General features: G+C 38.0%; 1 protein-coding gene across 5 annotated transcripts in view; it reads left to right on the plus strand.

Moving 5' to 3' along the window:
* Positions 1-14050, plus strand: part of PLCB4 (phospholipase C beta 4) — a 423595-nt gene extending 409545 nt beyond the window's left edge. For 4 of the 5 annotated variants that reach the window (XM_049651129.1, XM_049651127.1, XM_049651128.1 and 1 more), the window contains 5 exons: positions 613-714; positions 5620-5677; positions 6081-6167; positions 9150-9186; positions 11578-14050. In XM_049651129.1, the coding sequence (XP_049507086.1) occupies positions 613-714; positions 5620-5677; positions 6081-6167; positions 9150-9186; positions 11578-11666 (373 nt within the window). In that variant the 3' untranslated portion in view covers positions 11667-14050. The remainder of the gene's footprint in view (positions 1-612; positions 715-5619; positions 5678-6080; positions 6168-9149; positions 9187-11577) is intronic. The other variant, XM_049651130.1, reaches the window with a different exon arrangement.
* Positions 14051-18160: the final 4110 nt, after the last annotated feature.

The raw sequence follows: 18160 nt of genomic DNA on the forward strand, positions 1-18160 counted from the left end.
AGAGCCTGGAGCCTGTTTCAGATTCTGTGTCTCCCTCTCTCTCTCTGCCCCTCCCCTGTTCATGCTCTGTCTCTCTCTGTCTCAAAAATAAATAAACGTTAAAAAAAATAATAATAATAATAATGGGAAAAGTGAGAATGGGGAAATGAGCTCAATAATGGGGAAAAAAACAACAGTGGGACTGTTATATGTAGAATGAATGAATGGTTGGATGAATTTATTTATTTTTTATTTTAGAGCACGAGTGGGGGAGAGGGAGAGAATCTTTTAAGCAGGCTCCATGCTGTCAGCCCTGAGCCCCATGCGGGACACAATCCCATGACCCTGGGATCATGACCTGAGCTGAAATCCAGAGTCAGACGCTCAACCAAATGAGCCACCCAGATGCCCCTATTTATTATTTTCTTATAGTTCCATGTCCATAACATAAAATTTGCCATTTTAACTGTTTTTAACTGTGTGGCATCAGGTACATTCACACTGTTACGCAGTCATCACCACCATCCATCTCTAGGACTTTTTCATCTTCCCTAACTGAAACTCTGAATCTGATAAACACTAACTTCCCATTTCCCCCACCCCACCCCTGTTTGTTTTCTTTTTAATACTTAGGGAAAGCAAGGAAATGCGAGCACACCAGGCTAAGATTTCTATGGAAAATAGCAAAGCCATCAGCCAAGATAAATCTATCAAGAATAAAGCAGAACGGGAAAGGTAAGTCTGAGAACATTCACTGTGGGCATGTAGCATTGACTAGGAGGCATAGACTCAGTAATGTGTATGTGTGTGCATGCACACATACTCACATTTGAAATACAAAATCCTTGTGAGTTTTGACTAAGGATTCGGCTATTATAACTGCTGTGAAGATTTACTGTTACTATAGAATGGTTGTCTTCTGATTGCTTACTACCACCAGTAAAACAATCAATTGAATTTACATTCAGTATATGTGTGCTCATATACAAACAAAATTGTATAAAATATGGCAAAATATCCTTCCCACATTCCATTGGGTCATCCATCCCACAAGCATCTCACCTGCTCAGGTATAAGCCCAGTCTGGTTGGGTGGTTCTGAATAGCGGTGTAGGAGGAAGGTCTTCCTTTGATTTGCCCTGTGCTGTCCTTGATATCAGGGATCATCTCCAAAGTCCCTAGTCAGATTTTCTGGCTTGACCTTATCTTGGTTGGTTTTTTTTAGAAATCGAAACCAAGACAAGAATTTAGGTGCATGTCATTTACTGAGAAAGGGATCTTCAGAAAAGAGTAGTAGAAGTAGGAAGGGTCAAAGGCAGGGACTAAGCAAGGATATGTTGTTCTCAGCGACAGTCCCTCTTTAGGCTGATCTTAAGCTCTGTAGTAAGATCTGTACCACACATCTCTTTAAACCAGGGGGGTCTGGCTTTTGTACTTCTGTGTTAGTCAGTCATTGGCCTCCTGGAGCTGGGGAAGGTTTATGTGACCTCCAGGGAAGGTCCCAGATGCAAGCCCTTTAGGCAAAGGCAGTGTAGGGGATTTGAGAGGACATCAATAGTCCTGTTATCCAAGAGAGGGAATAAACAGCACTTGATTCCCAGTGATCGCAAAATACAGAGCAAAGTGAAGATTATCTCTTGGGACTGAGACATGAGCATGTTTAGGGCTTCAAGTCACTTAACTCTCCCTTAGCTGAGTTGTTGGAGAACTTTGCAGCTGCAGAGGAAAGCACCCATGTTTCACTTACATGGACTTTTGTGGGTACCTGACGTTTCCTCTTTGTTTTGAACAGGCCAAGAACTGCTGTCCAACTTCCTCAATTTCATTGATTTTTTTTTGCCATTATTAATAATGATATTAAACTTGAAATACAATCAGGTATAAAGTGTAATACCATCCAGTGCATTTTCATACTGAAGTTTGGTTGAATTAAGTACAATTGAGAATGGGTCATCAATAGGACATGGAATTTCACAGTAGCATGACCTGGAAATGAATTGACTTTTTAAAATGTTGGCCTCAGAAATTTCCCAATCAATGTGGAGTATCTAGGGAAATTATTACTTAGCTTAATCAATACTTATTTGCAACATCCTATTGTGGGTCTAGTTTATGTATTCTCAGAAAAGGAGTTTTTAAGAGCCTTAGATACATGGGAATGGCATTGTCTACTTTAGCTCAAAAACAGAATATTCCAGCCATTATAAAACCTCATCAATTTGAATTATTTTCGACTGTCCAAAGTGAAATACAGAATTCAGAAGGGTAAATGTGCTAATTATTAAACAGCTCTTTTTCATTTTTTTCAAGTATGTTACAAAGTGGACTTCCGTCCACTTTGTTTTTAATTTTTTTACTTTGATGTAATATACTTGTTTATTATAACTCTGTCTCCAGTGATAGGTGGTTCTAAAACATCTACAAATGGCTGGTTTTTTAAATAATTTCTGGGTGCAAAATGGTTGTCTTCTAAACACATGCATTATGTGTCTACTTTAAGAAAGAACTTAGAAATGAAATTAAAAATTTATAAGCAGATAGCTATGAAAGATATATAGAAACTGAAAAACAAAACAAAAAACAAAAAAAAAAGAAACTGAAAAACACCATTTCTGAGTTGAAGACGACATTTCAACAGAAATTAGGCAATATTTATAACTGAATGACAATACAAGTACTCTCTATCAATGTGTGGAAGGTAGCTAAACCATATAGCAAAAGAAACAATCAACAAAATCAAGAGGGAACCTACAGAATGGGAAAAATATTTATAAACCATGTATCAGGGATTAATATCCAAATATATATAAGGAACTCCTACAACTCACAACAAAACAACCTGATTTTAAAATGACAGAGGACCTGAATAGACATTTTTCCAAAGAAAACATACAAATGGCCAACAGATACATGAAAAGGGGTCAAGATCACTAATCATCAGGGAGATGCAAATCAAAACTACAGTGAAATAAAACCTCATACCTGTTAGTATGGCTATTTATCAAAAAGACAAGAGAGAACAACTGTTGGTGACGATGTAGAGAAAAGAGAACATTTCTGCTCTGTTGGCACCACGTAAATTGGTGCAGCCACTATTAAACAATATGGAGCTTCCTTAAAAATAGAAATACCATATGATCTTACAACCCTACTTCTCAGTATCTATCTGAAGGAACTGAAATCACTATATCAAAGAGATATCTGCACCCCTGTGTTCATTGCAGCATTATTCAAATAGCCAAGACATGGAAAGAACCCAAGTGCCGATGAATGGATAAAGAAAAAATGATTTTCCATGCACATGTGTGCATGAATGTTATCCAGCCATTAAAAAAAAAAGGAAATCTTGGCATTTGTGACAACGTGGGTGGACCTTGAGGGCATAATGTTAAGTGAAATAAGTCAGAGAAAGACAAATACTGTATGATTTCACTTAGGTATGAAATCTAAAAAAAAACAAGCTCATAACAGCAGATAAAATGTTGGTTTCCAGGAATTAACGGGGTGGAGAAATGGGAAAATGTTGGTTAAAAGGAACAAGCTTCCAGTTATAAGAGGATTAAGTTCTGGGGATCTAATATCCAGCATGGTGACTATAGCTAAGAGTAATGTATTATATATTTGAAAGTTGCTATACTATTTTCACCTTTTTTAAAAAAATTTTTAATGATTATTTTTGAGAGAGAGAATGCAAGCAGGGGAGGGGCAGAGAGAGAGAGAGGGAGACACGGAATCTGAAGCAGGCCTTGAGCTGTCAGCACAGAGCCCAACACAGGTCCCGAACCAATGAACCATGGGATTATGACCTGAGCCAAAGTCGGAAGCTTAACCAACTGAGCCACCCCGGTGCCGCTATCTTGTTTTCACCTTAAGAAAAGCAGGTAGCTTAAGTGATATTTAGAGTGAAAATTATAGCCTAGCTGTATAGAGTTTTTTAAATAAATGCAAACTAATGAGTTACATACCCAAGAGAGTATAAAATTAGAAATGCCCAAATTAGAGTAATAAAATTAGAGTAAACCCAAAGATTGCAGGTGGGGAGAAATAAAAGAGTATCAGAGTAGAAAACAAAAAGTAATAGGGATGGTCAGCAAAAACAAAGGCTTACTTTTTGAAAAAACAAACCCCAGGAGATCAGTGAACCTCCAGCAGGACTGCGCAAGAAGAAAAAAGAGCACAAGTTAGTAATCTTAGGTCTAAAAAGGAGGCATAACTGCAGAAATAATATTGTTGAAAATGAAGACTACTATAGAGAATACTACCAGTGAGTCTGAAAACTTGAATGGACAATTGCCCAGGAAAATATAAATGTCCAAAATTGACTGAAAAAGAACAAGATAACCACAATAGACCTCTAGCTATTAGAGAAATTCACTCAGAGGTCTATTCAGTCATGAAGAATCGCTACAGCCTCCCTGGTAATGATGCCATTTCACAAAACTAACTGACACAAAAGTAAATGCCTGGTAGTACCAAGAGCAGGCAAAGACATGCAGAAAAGTAGCATTCAGACACTGGTTGTGAGTGCAAATAAGGACAAGTGCTTTGGAGTAAAGGTGAAGCCATTCATTCCCTACCAACCTGCAAATCTAGGTCTATACCGTAGAGAAATCCTTGCTCATATGCACAAGAAGATACACACTATACTTATTTAATCAATAGCCCCTGTGCCACACATCACAGGATCCTGTGCACCGGATCATTACCATTTGTCATTGATGGCCAACTAGAAATATTCTAGTCTCTTCATAAATGGAAAAACCCATATGGCATATGAAAATAATGAGGTGCTTTTAAACACAGCCGTATCTCTAAATTCTAGGTTAAGTAGTGAGTTACATGAATAAACCCAGAATATGTTACCATTTCGGTAAATTTGGAAAATACACAAAACAATACAGACCTGCAGCATCACTTGTGAGCTGGTTACAAATGCAGAGTCTCAGGCCCCACCCCAAACCCACTAAATCAGACCCCCTGGGGGTGGACCCAGCAATCAGTGGTTTTGACAATATCTCCACTAGATTTGTAGGTGCATGAAAATTTGAGAAACACCTGTATGTGTTATTAAAAAAAATTTTTTAACGTTTATTTATTTTTTTGAGACAGAGAAGGAGCATGAATGGGGGAGGGTCAGAGAGAGAAGGAGACACAGAATCCGAAACAGGCTCCAGGCTCTGAGCTGTCGGCACAGAGCCCGACGCAGGGCTCGAACTCACAGACCGTGAGATCATGACCTGAGCCGAGGTTGGATGCTCAACCAACTTAGCCACCCAGGCGCCCTTGGAATAAAAATATTAAAACATAGATGGGAAGGTCCACACCAAATTCAAAATAGTGGTTATGTCCAGAGAGAAAGAAACTGGAATCAGGAAAAATACAAAAGGGGCTTTAATTATATCTCTAACACTTTGTTTCCTTTAAAAATACAAGACAAATATGGCAAAACATTAATATTGAGTAATCTGACTGGATACAAAGATGTTTGTATTTTCTACTGTACAGTATAGGTTTCAAAATTCCACAAAAATTAGGAAAAGTGGTAATTCCATCCATATAATTAAATGGAATAGGACTTTAATAGTATGTTAATTCTATTCAATGTCAGCTGCCAACTGATATTTGTACCTATTACTTTTAGGAGAGTCAGGGAGTTAAATAGCAGCAACACCAAAAAGTTTCTGGAAGAAAGAAAGAGAGTAAGTATTTTATAATTCTCTTGGCACTGTAAACAATAACTCACGCTTAGATATCAGACTTCTGGCTAATTTGTTTAATTTGATTTTTCTGTAAACATTCTAGCCTCTCTTGTCTGCTCCCTGAGAACTAAATAATCTATTACTAAAATCTTTAAGATATTAATTTGGCATTATTTTATATGGAAAAGGGAACCAAGTTTTAATTGCACCTAAGTACTCTATTATTTTAGCAGGAAAGATCTTCCCAGTAAGAATTAGGGGGTTATACTCTTCCAGTTGTCAGACTACTTTTCATGATTTGTTTAAATAATTATCTCCCTGGGTTAAATTGTAAACTTAACGGTCATACCTCTTCCATCCAAAGTTTATCCGATTTTTTTTTTTTTTTTTTTTTTTTTTGCAGCTCGCCATGAAACAGTCCAAAGAAATGGATCAGTTGAAAAAAGTCCAGCTTGAACACCTGGAGTTCCTAGAGAAACAGAATGAGCAGGTATTTTACCTAAAGGGCATAAAAAGACATAGACAGCCAGCCAGGTTTGGGGGTGGATGCCATACCTGCAGATAGTGACCCTTCTGCTAAAACCCATAGCCTGAGTAGCAGCATGGAAGGGTGGCTAGGATGTGATCCCTTTTACTGTATTTTCCCCATTGCATCAAACAAGAACAGAAAGTACCCTTTTCTGAAGTGGGAGAGGAATGTAGCCATGGGAGGAAGAGACTCTGAAGTCGTCTTTGGAATAGATTGTGATGATTCTAATAGTGATGTCCCTGAGAGGAGAAAACAGAGGTTACAAATTATGTCTCCATTTCCATTTAGAGCTTTGTAATTTGCAACCTAGGCACATGTTATAGTCTATTTAAAAGCAGATGAGAGAAACCACCTGGTTTCAACCTCAGTCTTGAAAGTCATAAAACCATCTTAGGGCTTACTAGCAGGACCCAAGGAAAGGAGCTGCCCAAAACTCTACAAGCCACCTAACGTGAGTGGATACCATATTCTTGGTATTGTTTTTGTTTTTGTTTTTTCCCAGCAAGGCACATAGTTACCCCAAACCCAACTCTTTAGTTAGCCATCGGGCATATACCAACACCAAGATATATATGTATGTTTACCCGAAGAATAGTGCAGGTGGGGTCCTTCCCAAATGGGCTACAGTCCATTGGCCATCCAGTCTCATTTCAGTATGATGGCACTACCACCAGCTTATAAGACAAAATGACCCTCCATGGCAGGTTAAATTTGAGTCTATCTTAGTTCAAATTTCAGTTTTTAGGTATGCTGGTTTGGAAGTTTTTTTATCTAGATAATTTACTTCTATCTAGGAACTGTCAAGAGGTTTTGATGAAACGTGTACTACATTGTTCTTTCCTATTTCCTCATCTACAAAGCAATCCTCTTTAAGATGTATTTCTCAGAGTAAATGCCTCCTTTTGAAAAACACTTCGATTGGAATTATGCTAAAATGTATCTTTTAGAAAGTAAAACAAAACCCTTAAATCTTCTCTTTTTGTATTGCAGTTGGGTAACAAGTAAATCCAACTTCTGGTTTCAGATTTGTTACTTTTTGGTGGACAGAAGTTTTATTCATCAACATACTTCTGAGTTATGTTTCACATTTCCTTTTCAGCTAAATGCTTTTCTATTCATGAATAGTCCACAGATCCTCAAGGGGGACAATAAATGTTTTATTGTCCTGTGGGTCCAATTCATTTGACCATCTCATAGATACATCACGTTGTGGTACGAGTTACCTAGCTTATGTTGTTGGTCTTAAAGCACTTCTCAGGAAGTGTTCCCATGGGCAAAATGGGAATATGAATAAAGGTAAAGCCACCATCTCCAAAATGTTAGAACCTATTTCTGTGATTCAGGGCTGGGTGGGGATAACGATGCCTCTCAGAAGAAGGCAAAATGAAGGTAAGGCAGTTAACTAAATTAAGAAACTCCTTGGAAATCACTGTGTTGCTTAGCAACAAGTTTGACTAAAGAATGTAAATGTGCTAAAAATTACTCATTACTACAATAGTGGTGAATATCAGAGCTAGAGAATATGCTTACCTAGTGTTTTTTATTTCAGAGCCAAAGTACATAATAAAAAAAAAAATCACTTGGAGCTTTTATCCTAATACATGGGTAATTCAAACCACCCCAGAGTTCTTGCATTAAAATATAATGGATTAGTGATAACTGGCTTGATAATATTGGGAGGATAGTGGCTTTTTGATCCAAAAATTGATATAATGCATTTCAATATGTTGTAAGCAGTGTCTACCACCCACAACTGATACTTTGAGTCACAGAAGCTTAGGAAAGCATAGAATATGAGAAAGCTTGAGATTTGATGAAGATTCAGTGAGATTCTATGACAAGAAGTTCACAGTATCCTATTGATGCTTCCAGAAAAGGTAGAATTTGGACTTGAATTCCTGTGTTAAGCTTTGCTTTACCAAAACATGGCCTGTTCAGTAAAAAATCCAGTCCCAGATCTTTCTAGTGTGGTTTTGTTTGGAACTTAACAGAGAGCTCTCAGTTACTCTGTGTGTTACAACACTGTCCCAGGCATAGTGCAAAAGATAGAGTGAGTGACTCCATTTCTTCCCTCATAATAGGCATGGGCTGGAACCAGGTAGGAGAGCTCCCTTCATAGCCAATTAAACACTTCATTGGCAGAAAAGTTCCCTTATTTCCAGACATCCTAAATTTTTAGAACAGTCTCCCAAACCTTTGTTAAACCCAAAGACTACTTTTTGCTTCTAAGCCAAAGATAAAATAATTTTAACATTCATCCCTTATATCTCCCTTTAAGGCTTCTTACTGCTTCCTTATGACCCAACTCCCAGAGGCTCACCCCATCCCTGCAAAGCAGAGTGTGGAATGGATCTCCTTAATTAGCTACACCAGCGTTGAGGGCACTGGCAGAAACAAGTCAAGTTTTAATATATTTTGGCCCTGATTCTAGATCCTAACCTCCTGTGTTCTTTTTAAGCCATCTAATGGCCTTGTCTACTTGGTCAGCCAATGCTTCATTTAAAAGTCCAAAAGGTCAGGGACTCGTTTTCTACTAAGTTTTCCCAAGTATCTCATCGTCCTCACATGTACCATTCCAAACATCAACAGCTCCATTACTTTCACACCCAAGCTTTAAAAATTGATTTTTGTCATCAACCCTACCATTTAATAAAGTGAGGGTTCTTGCTAAAAGGTGGGTTCTCCCCCCTCCAATCACTGCTGAGGAAAAGAAGCACAGTCTGGGCTCTTAGGCATCAGTTGTTTGTTTTGTTCTTTTTTTTTTTTCTGTTGAGATCAATTTGGGGAGAGTTTGTCACTGATGGGTGTATACATGTTATATTCTTAGCTTTTTTGCTTTTCTGTATATGGTTTTACATTCATTTTTCAAGTTCACTTCAGTATTCATTTATTTTGTTTTATATGTATGACTCAATTTTGACATTACTATTTTTGTACAAACAGCTATTGAAATCCTGCCATGCAGTGTCCCAAACGCAAGGTAGGACTGAAACTCTAATCAGCAAGACATTGCTTTCCTTCTCAGCTATGCTAGTGTTCTCGGGGCGATCTCCATTTATGATTCATATCTGCTCATAGCTAAGTAGTATCTCAAGGTTTTGGATGTAAAAGTTTGATCATGTCATGCTTGGACTTCTGATGTAATATACAAACTGACATGCCCAAAATCTTTAGAGAATGATTTCTGAGGGAGTTTGAACCAACGTTTCCTACTACAGACCTAGGAAACTCAAGTCATGCTAATAACGATATACCTACACATCAAGAACAGTGATATATGACTGTCATTTGGACTGACCACAGCTAACTCTGGGTCACGAGGTCAGATCTCTCCCAAACATTAATATGACTGCAATTAATTTTAAAGCACCCTCCTAGAAAGTTCATTGGTGCTTTTTTAATGACAGAGTTATGGTCTGTGTGCAGAAACATTATAGAGTGTTATGACCCTTGTCATGCTTTCTGCTAGATCTGGTCTGCCAAGGACCCTAATCACCTCTTATAAGTAAGGTGACCGTATAATTTATTATCTGAACCAGGATCATTTTGAGAGGGAAAGAGGGTGATGTTCATAATTGCCAGGACTACAGGCATAAACTGGAACTGTCCAAATGGGAATGCATGGTCACCCTGCTTCTATGAGAACTTAGCTCTGAGAATAGTCCTTTGTCGTCATATGATTCTTCATTCTATGACCGTGTTCAGTAGTGCCTTTAAATGCTAAAAGGGGAGAAGCACAGGGAATCTTTTGTTACTATTTATTGAACATAAAAGTATTTAATTTCTAGTGCTGATAATGTTTCACTGTCCTCTCTTATGAATACCGTTTGTGTCATGGTTTCATGTTTGTATATTTTTCTCCATTTCTTCATTTCTCTATTAGAGTATTAGTATACTTCAGGCATAGAAGAATATCTAGGTAGAGGGAACCATCCATCCCATATTTGAGCAGAAAGATAAAATTCTTTGGTACTACTCTATCCTCTTTGCCAAAAGGAAACTTGAAGCCACAATATAAAAATAATAAGAAAATGGTCCATGGGTCATACTGGTTTTGTAACAGGGCCTCTTTGGGACCTCTAGATGCTTATTGGATGATGTTCAGATTTGACCAACCCCCCCCCCCGCCACTGACCTTCTATTTAGTTGGAATACCTAAGCAGACCTGAGTAGTAACATCAACACACTTCAGAGTCCTCCTCTGAGTTATGTCTTTACCATGTTTCCATTCTGAAATGTCCTTTATTTCAAAGTGGCATGTCACACAAAGAGGAAAGGGATGCTTTCTTATTCCCTCAAAAATTACATGGGTTGGGGCGCCTGGGTGGCGCAGTCGGTTAAGCGTCCGACTTCAGCCAGGTCACGATCTCGCGGTCCGTGAGTTCGAGCCCCGCGTCGGGCTCTGGGCTGATGGCTCGGAGCCTGGAGCCTGTTTCCGATTCTGTGTCTCCCTCTCTCTCTGCCCCTCCCCCGTTCATGCTCTGTCTCTCTCTGTCCCAAAAATAAATAAAAAACGTTGAAAAAAAAAAATAAAATTTAAAAAAAAAAAAAAAATTACATGGGTTGGCCTGGGCATAAGCTTCCAGGAACCAGCTGGAAAGTAAATGTTGAAATAAGCCAATTAATTTTCCCTATACTGCCAAACATAGAATCTGTCTGCCCCCATCTGACTCCTTTCTACCTCCCAAACCCCCTGGTTGTCTTAGTGACAGTCTTAATTCAGGAGACCAAGTTCACCATGGCTTACTTCCTGGGGAAGACCATAAAAACTTACCTTGAAGTGAGAACCCAGAGGGATAATTTTTGGACAATAGGATTCCAGGAACCCTACACATTCCTGTGATGTTGTATTTGCAAGGTACTCCAGCCAAATCAATGTGATATGCTCCCAACTAAATTTCTCCATCAGATTCTTAGGGAGTTAACTAAATTTCAGGCTATTTGGGGAAAATACTGTGCACAAGAAACACCTGTTCTAAAAGTTCAAATTATACACAGCCAAGGCAACATGTCCATCTGTAGAATCTAAATCAAACGGTTTGATGTGAGGTAGTCTATTGAAGGCCTGGCTTAGCCTCTTTTCAAATGGTTTTCCTGGTGCTATGGAGAACTAGTTCTTCACAAGCTTTAATGTGCATCCAAATATCTTAAAGATCTTGTCAACATGCACATTCTGATCCAGTAGGTGTGGGATGGAGTCCCTTGGAGTCCAAGGTTGTGCATTTCTCACAAGGTCCTGGTCCACAGACCTCACTTTGAGTAGCAAGGGACATAGTGACAGCATGGAATTTACGGGAGAAGAGAGGCCGGGGCGGCTACATGCCTTTGAGTGAGAATTTCAACACGTAAGGCCATGTTTCTGATGTTACAGGCGAAGGAGATGCAGCAGATGGTGAAGTTGGAAGCCGAGATGGACCGCAGACCAGCAACAGTAGTGTGAAACTCCAGAACGCAAACTGAAGCCCCAAAACCACACAGCATCAAAAGATCACCCCCAAGCTTCCCAACACAGAGTTCACGCAAGAAGGCTGCTGTCTGTGGGTTTCCTTTACGCCCAGCCAAGATGTTACCTGAAACCACCGAGACTTACATATTTCTATTTAACATTTTGAGTATTGGATCTCCTTGGCCAACCATAAGTAGCTCCCAACCCACCCAAATTACTAGCCCAATAAGGCAGAGTTTCACCCTTGATATTACAACTTAAACATGTTTGCTATAAAATACCATCACACGTGAATGAGCTTGGTGTCCACAACTCTGCTCTGTGATGCATTAGGACATGTTTGAGCTGCAGCAAAAATAGTGCACTAGCGATTGAATATCAAGTGCATGCACTAGGGGGAAAAAAAACCAACTCTGTCTACAAATTCATCAGCAGAAGTGGCAGTCTGCTAGACAAATTTTGCAGAATTTTTCTACATCTGAGTTACCTCATCAGTAAGTGCCATGTCTCTGCCATGCCGTAAGAAGCTAAGTTCCTGTAAAAGTTGTGGAAATTATTAGAATAAAAAACAGTAGAACAGTGTACCTGTGCCAAAACTCATCAGTGCTCAAGGGAGAACTCTGTTAGGCACATGTTAAGAAAGTTTACATCTGATATTGCTTTATAGGAATTGCTTCTGCCGATTCCAGACATTATAATACACTATTACACCATAAAGATCGTGAAGTGGTAATTGGCAAACGTTTGTAAATGTGACCATGTATAAAATATTTATACTCCTACTTCACACTGTTAGAGCAAAATCATCTACCTATTGCCACATGATGAGATTAGTAAACAGGAATACCAGAACTATGTTTGCATGATACACAAGCACCAGTTAAGACTAATCCATACAGACACAGTTAACCTAATGCCAAATAAATACTGGTTTAATAAAATGGCACAGAATATAATTTGACTATGAAGACTTTTAGCATAATGAAAAAGTCTATATATATGTGTATATGAATTATGTGGGCATTCTTGATACTTCAAGTTCTAGTTTCAAAAAAATACATAACTAATTTAATTTTACACAAAAATATTTATGCAGATTTTCAGAATTTCATATCAGGAAATAACCTTTTTACGTCTGTTAAATATCAAAACAATTTGCTACAGTGTTAATCTGCATGGTCTTTAAGCCTGCCATAGTTGTGTTGCAGACAGTGCATGAAAAAGTATTCTGCGGGGAATCAAGCCATGCCACCCAAGCCGGGAGGAGCGCATGGAAACTTGGTAGTCTAGAACTAATCAGATTACTGATTTTAGGACACAAAACACCAACTGAATTGTTGTATATGCTTGTACAAATTGATTCTGTGTGTTCCCCTGAACAAAGCAGAGAAAATGATGTTACCATCAATATTGAAATTAAACTTCCAACTTCTCTAATAAAAAATGAAAACACATTTACCATCCGTCAGAGTATATACTTTCCAGCAGACTTTTTGCCTTTTTCATAAATGAGCCCTTCGTTATTTCTAAAGGAGGCTTATTCGTGCCCCCACACATTTCCCCTGCCTCCAAATGACAACGAAACAGGCTCATTCTGGTTGACACCCAAATGTGATGCATTTGTCGATGTACGTGTTTTTCTTTTTCTCCTATGTATCATTTGAACTGGTTTCTGTGAAATTTCTCTGGTTCCCTGTTTGCTGGTCTGGAAGACAATGGGGTTAGACCATATGTCTTTCAGCACTAATATCCCATGGAAAATTATGGCTATTAATGTAGCACCACATTGGGATGGCCAATTCTCAAGAATTCCAAATGGCTCCTCATCCGATCAAAGGACATTTTTTTTTTTAATTTTTGAAAGAAAACGAGCTAGTGTGAGTGGGGGAGGGGCAGAGAGAGAGGGAGACAGAGGATCCAAGCAGCCTCCACGCTCTCATTGGCACAGAGCCTGATGCAGGGCTCAAGTTTCAACCAGACGCTTAAAAGACTGAGCCACCCAGGTGCCCTCCTCCCCCCATCAAGACTTCTAACAAGAGCTCAGCACACCATTCTGTGGCACTTGGGTGAATTCAGCAATTGCTTCTCTTTCCCTTGCTCCCAGTTTTCCCTTTGTCTGATCTGATCTTCTCTGCCTTTTCATCCTTTTACACTGCCATAAATATTTCCACTTCCCAGTGTTCTATCCAGAGCTGCTTTTTTCTTTAACTTAGACTACTCCCAGTATTTGAGACATTTTGCCCCAACCTCAAAAAAGATTCCCCTGTAGGATTAAGATGTACAACAAAACGATGTTTTACTTTCAATTAGAAGGTCAGATTGCACTCATTCTGCATTCTCACGAAGGAAAAAAAAAAATCTTGCCAGTTAAAGTAACTCAATCTTTTCCAGCTTAAAAAAACAAGTTATTTCAGAGGCATATTCAATTATTTCAAAGCCAAACCCCCTGTTAGAGTCCCAGCCCCATGCAGGCCTTTCTCCCAGATGGCAGTGGGGAGGAGCATCTGGTCTCCTAACTGCCCTGCGCTGCAGCCCTGAAAAATGGATCCTTCCATCCAGTGGTTCAAGGTCTCTTCTCAGTCAAGTGTTCATCCTGAACTCAGTTTATATTAGCATTCTTCGGGGATGCACAGGAACTTCTGAATTTTTGTGAGCTGTTGGAATACCAGAGGTGCTAACACCAGTTCATTTAAATACCTGCTTTGCCCATTTGTCAGCTACTAGTGCCATGTTCCAGTGTCGTGATGTTTCTCCAGGAGGCTTGCAGTTTGTCAGAGCAGTGCCCCAAGAAGCAAGAGGCAATCCTGATTTATATTGGGCCCCAGGCCAACCTGGGTTTCTACTACGTCTTGATTCTCCCACCCAGCAGGACTTTCTGTTTCAATCTGGGAGTCAGGACCCTTGAGTCCATTCTCTGTCTCCTCAGTCCAGAAAGGATATAGAACTGCCTATACCTGACTGACTGGAATGTCCATACAAGACTATTCCCACTTCATAAGCAGACTGTTCTTACCCTTTTGTGAGGATAAAAGGCTTGGTGGGGAAAAAAAGAAACAGATTGCCAAAATAAATTCATTGGGAAGTATTATAGTTCATCAGATCTAAGATACCATTGGTTATAAGATGCACCATTATTCTATATACCACGAAGAATGAAAACATGTTGCCAATTAAACTTGGACACATCATCCTGTGATTATAAGACATCTCAATTTCAGAGATGTGAAAATGTGAAAATATGTGTATCTTGGAATCCAAGAAACAGTATTTCAAAAATATTGTACAAGCTAATCAAATCCCAAGACTTAAGGGGCTGGCAGGGGTGGGGGGGGAGGTGTAGGTAAGGGAAAGCAAGTATTAAAGATAGGATACAAGTGGTACATCATACCTGCTGTCAGCACAGAGCCTGCTTCACATCCTCTGTGCCCCTCCTCTCTCTCTGCCCCTCCCCCACTCTCTTGCTCTCAAAAATAAACATTAAAAAAAACGCCAATCAAAAGACACTGGGTAATGGAATGGGTAAAAAAATAATCATCTATATGCTGCCTATAAGAGATTCATTTCAGACCTAAAGATACAGAAAGATTGAAAGTGAAGGGATGGAAAAGCATTTATCATGCAAATAGAAGTGAAAATTAACCTGAGATAGCAATACTTATATCAGACAAAATAGACTTTAAAACAAAGTCTGTAACAAGAGATAACAATGGACACTATAATTCAATAAGAAGATATAACAATTGTAAATATTTATGCACCCAACATGAAAGCACACGCAAATACATAAAGCAGCTAATAATAAAAGAAGTAATCAATAGTAATACAATAATAGTAGGGGACTTACATCAATGGATAGATCATCCAAATAATATTCAGATTACTCCATCCTAAAACAGAATATATATTCTTTTCAAGTTCACATGGTATGTTCTTCAGGATAGATCACATATTAGGCCACAAAAACAAGTCTCAGCAAATTGGAAACTGAAGTCATACCACATATCTTTTCTGACAACACTACAAAACTAGAAATCAACCACAAGAAAAATCGGTAAAGAACACAAATACATGAAGGTTACATAACATGCCACCAATGAATGAGTTCCCAAGAAATCAACGAGGAAATGAAAAAACATGGAGGCAAATGAAAACTAAAATACAATAGTCCAGAATCTTGGGGATGCAGCAAAAGTTGTTCTAAGTGGCAAGTTTATAGCAATAAGAGCCTAACCTCAAGAAGCAAGAAAAATCTCAAACAAATGACATAACCTCACACTTAGAGGAACGAGAAGGAAAAACCCAAACCCAGTAGAAAGAAGGAGATAATAAAGATTAGAGCAGAAATCAGGAAACAAACTAAAAAAAAATACAACAGAGTAATGAATCCAGGAGATGGTTCTTTGAAAAGATCAACAATATTGACAAACCTTTAGCCAGGCTCATCCAGAGAAAGAGAGAGACAGAGAGAGACAGACAAATAAATAAATATTTTAAAAAAACAACTCAAATTCAGAAATGAAAGAGAAATAACATCATAGAAACACAAGTATTATAAAAGATTTATAAAGGATTATAAGATTATAAAAGGATTATAAAAGAATATTATGAAAAATTATATGCCAACAGACTGAACAACCTAGAAGAAATTGATCAGTTCCTAGACCTTCCTGAATCAGGAAGAAATAGAAAATTTGAATAGACTGATTAACAGCAATGAAATTGAATCAGTAATCAAAATACTCCCAATAAACAAAAGTCCAGGACCAGACAACTTCACTGGTGAATTCTACCGAACATTAAAGAAGAGTTAATAACTATTTTTCTTAAACTATTCCAAAAAGTAGAAGAGGAAGGAAAGCTTCCAAAATCATTCTATGAAGCCAGCATTATTGTGATACCAAAACCAGATAAAGATACCATACACAACAAAAAAAGAGAGAAATACAGGCCAATAACTCTGATGAATATAGATACAAAAATCCTCAATAAAATACTAGTAAATAGAATCCAACAGTACATTAAAAAATAATTCACATGATCAAGTGGTATTTATTCCCTATGCAAAGGTGGTTCAATATTTGCAAATCAACATGATACATCACAATAAGACAAAGGATAAAAAGCATACGATCATTTCAGTAGATGCAGAAAAAAACATTTGACAAAGTACAACATCTAAGCATGATAAAAACCCTCAACAAAGTAGGTTCAGAGGGAACATAACCTCAACGTAATTAAGGCCATATATGAAAAACCCACAGCTAGCATCATAGTCAATAGTGAAAACCTGAGAGCTTTCCCCCTATGATCAAGAACAAGACAAGGATGTCCACTCTCATCATTTTTATTCAACACAGTACTGGAAGTCCTAGCCACAGCCATCAGACAAGAAAGAAAAATAAAAGGCATCCAAATTGGTAAAGAAGAAGTACAACTTTCACTCTTTGCAGATGACATGATACCGTATATAAGAAACCCCAAAAATTCCACTAAAAGACTACTGGAACTGATAAATGAATTTAGGTAACAGAATACAAAATCAATGTGCAGAAATCTGTTGCATTTCTATACACCAATAATGAAGCAGCACAAAGAGAAATTAAGAAAACAAATCCATTTACAATTGCACCAAAAATAATAAAATACCTGGGAATAAACAACCAAGGAGATGAAAGACCTGTACTCCAAAAACCATAAAAGATTGATGAAAGAAATTGAAGACGACACAAACAAATGGGAAGATACCTCATCCCATGCTCATGGGTTGGAAGAACAAATATTGTTAAAATGTCCATACTCTCCAAAGCAATCTAAAGATTTAATGCAATCCCTATCAAAATACTAACAGTATTCTGCATAGAACTAGAACAAATAATCTTAACATTTGTATGGAACCACAAAACATCCTGAATACCTAAAACAGTCTTGGAAAAGAAAAGCTGGAGGTATCACAATTCCAGATTTCAAGTTGCACTACAAAATTGTAGTAATCAACAGTATGGTATTGGCATAAAAATAGACATGTAGTCCAACAGAACAGAAAAGAGAACCCAGAAATAAAACCATGGTTAAATGATCAATTAATCTTTGGCAGAGGATATGCAATGGGAAAAAGTTTCTTCAACAAATAGCGTTGGGAAAACTGGACCACTTTCTTTTACCATACACAAGAATGAACTCAAAGTAGATTAAAGACCTAAATGTAAGACCTAAAACCATAAAAATCCTAGAAGAGAGCACAGGCATTACTTTCTCTTATATCCGCTGCAGTAACATTTTTCTCGATATATCTCCTGAGGCAAGGGAAACAAACCAAAAATAAACTATTGGGACAACATCAAAATAAAATCTTCTGCACAGCAAAGGAAACAACAAACAAAAACTAAAGTGGGAGAAGATATTTGCAAATGACATCCAATAAAAGGTTAGTATCCAAAATATATAAAGAACTTACACAACTCAACACACACACACACACACACACACACACACCCAAATAATTCCATTA

Source organism: Panthera uncia (assembly GCF_023721935.1).
Source record: "Panthera uncia isolate 11264 chromosome A3 unlocalized genomic scaffold, Puncia_PCG_1.0 HiC_scaffold_11, whole genome shotgun sequence".
NCBI classification, from domain to species: domain Eukaryota; kingdom Metazoa; phylum Chordata; class Mammalia; order Carnivora; family Felidae; genus Panthera; species Panthera uncia.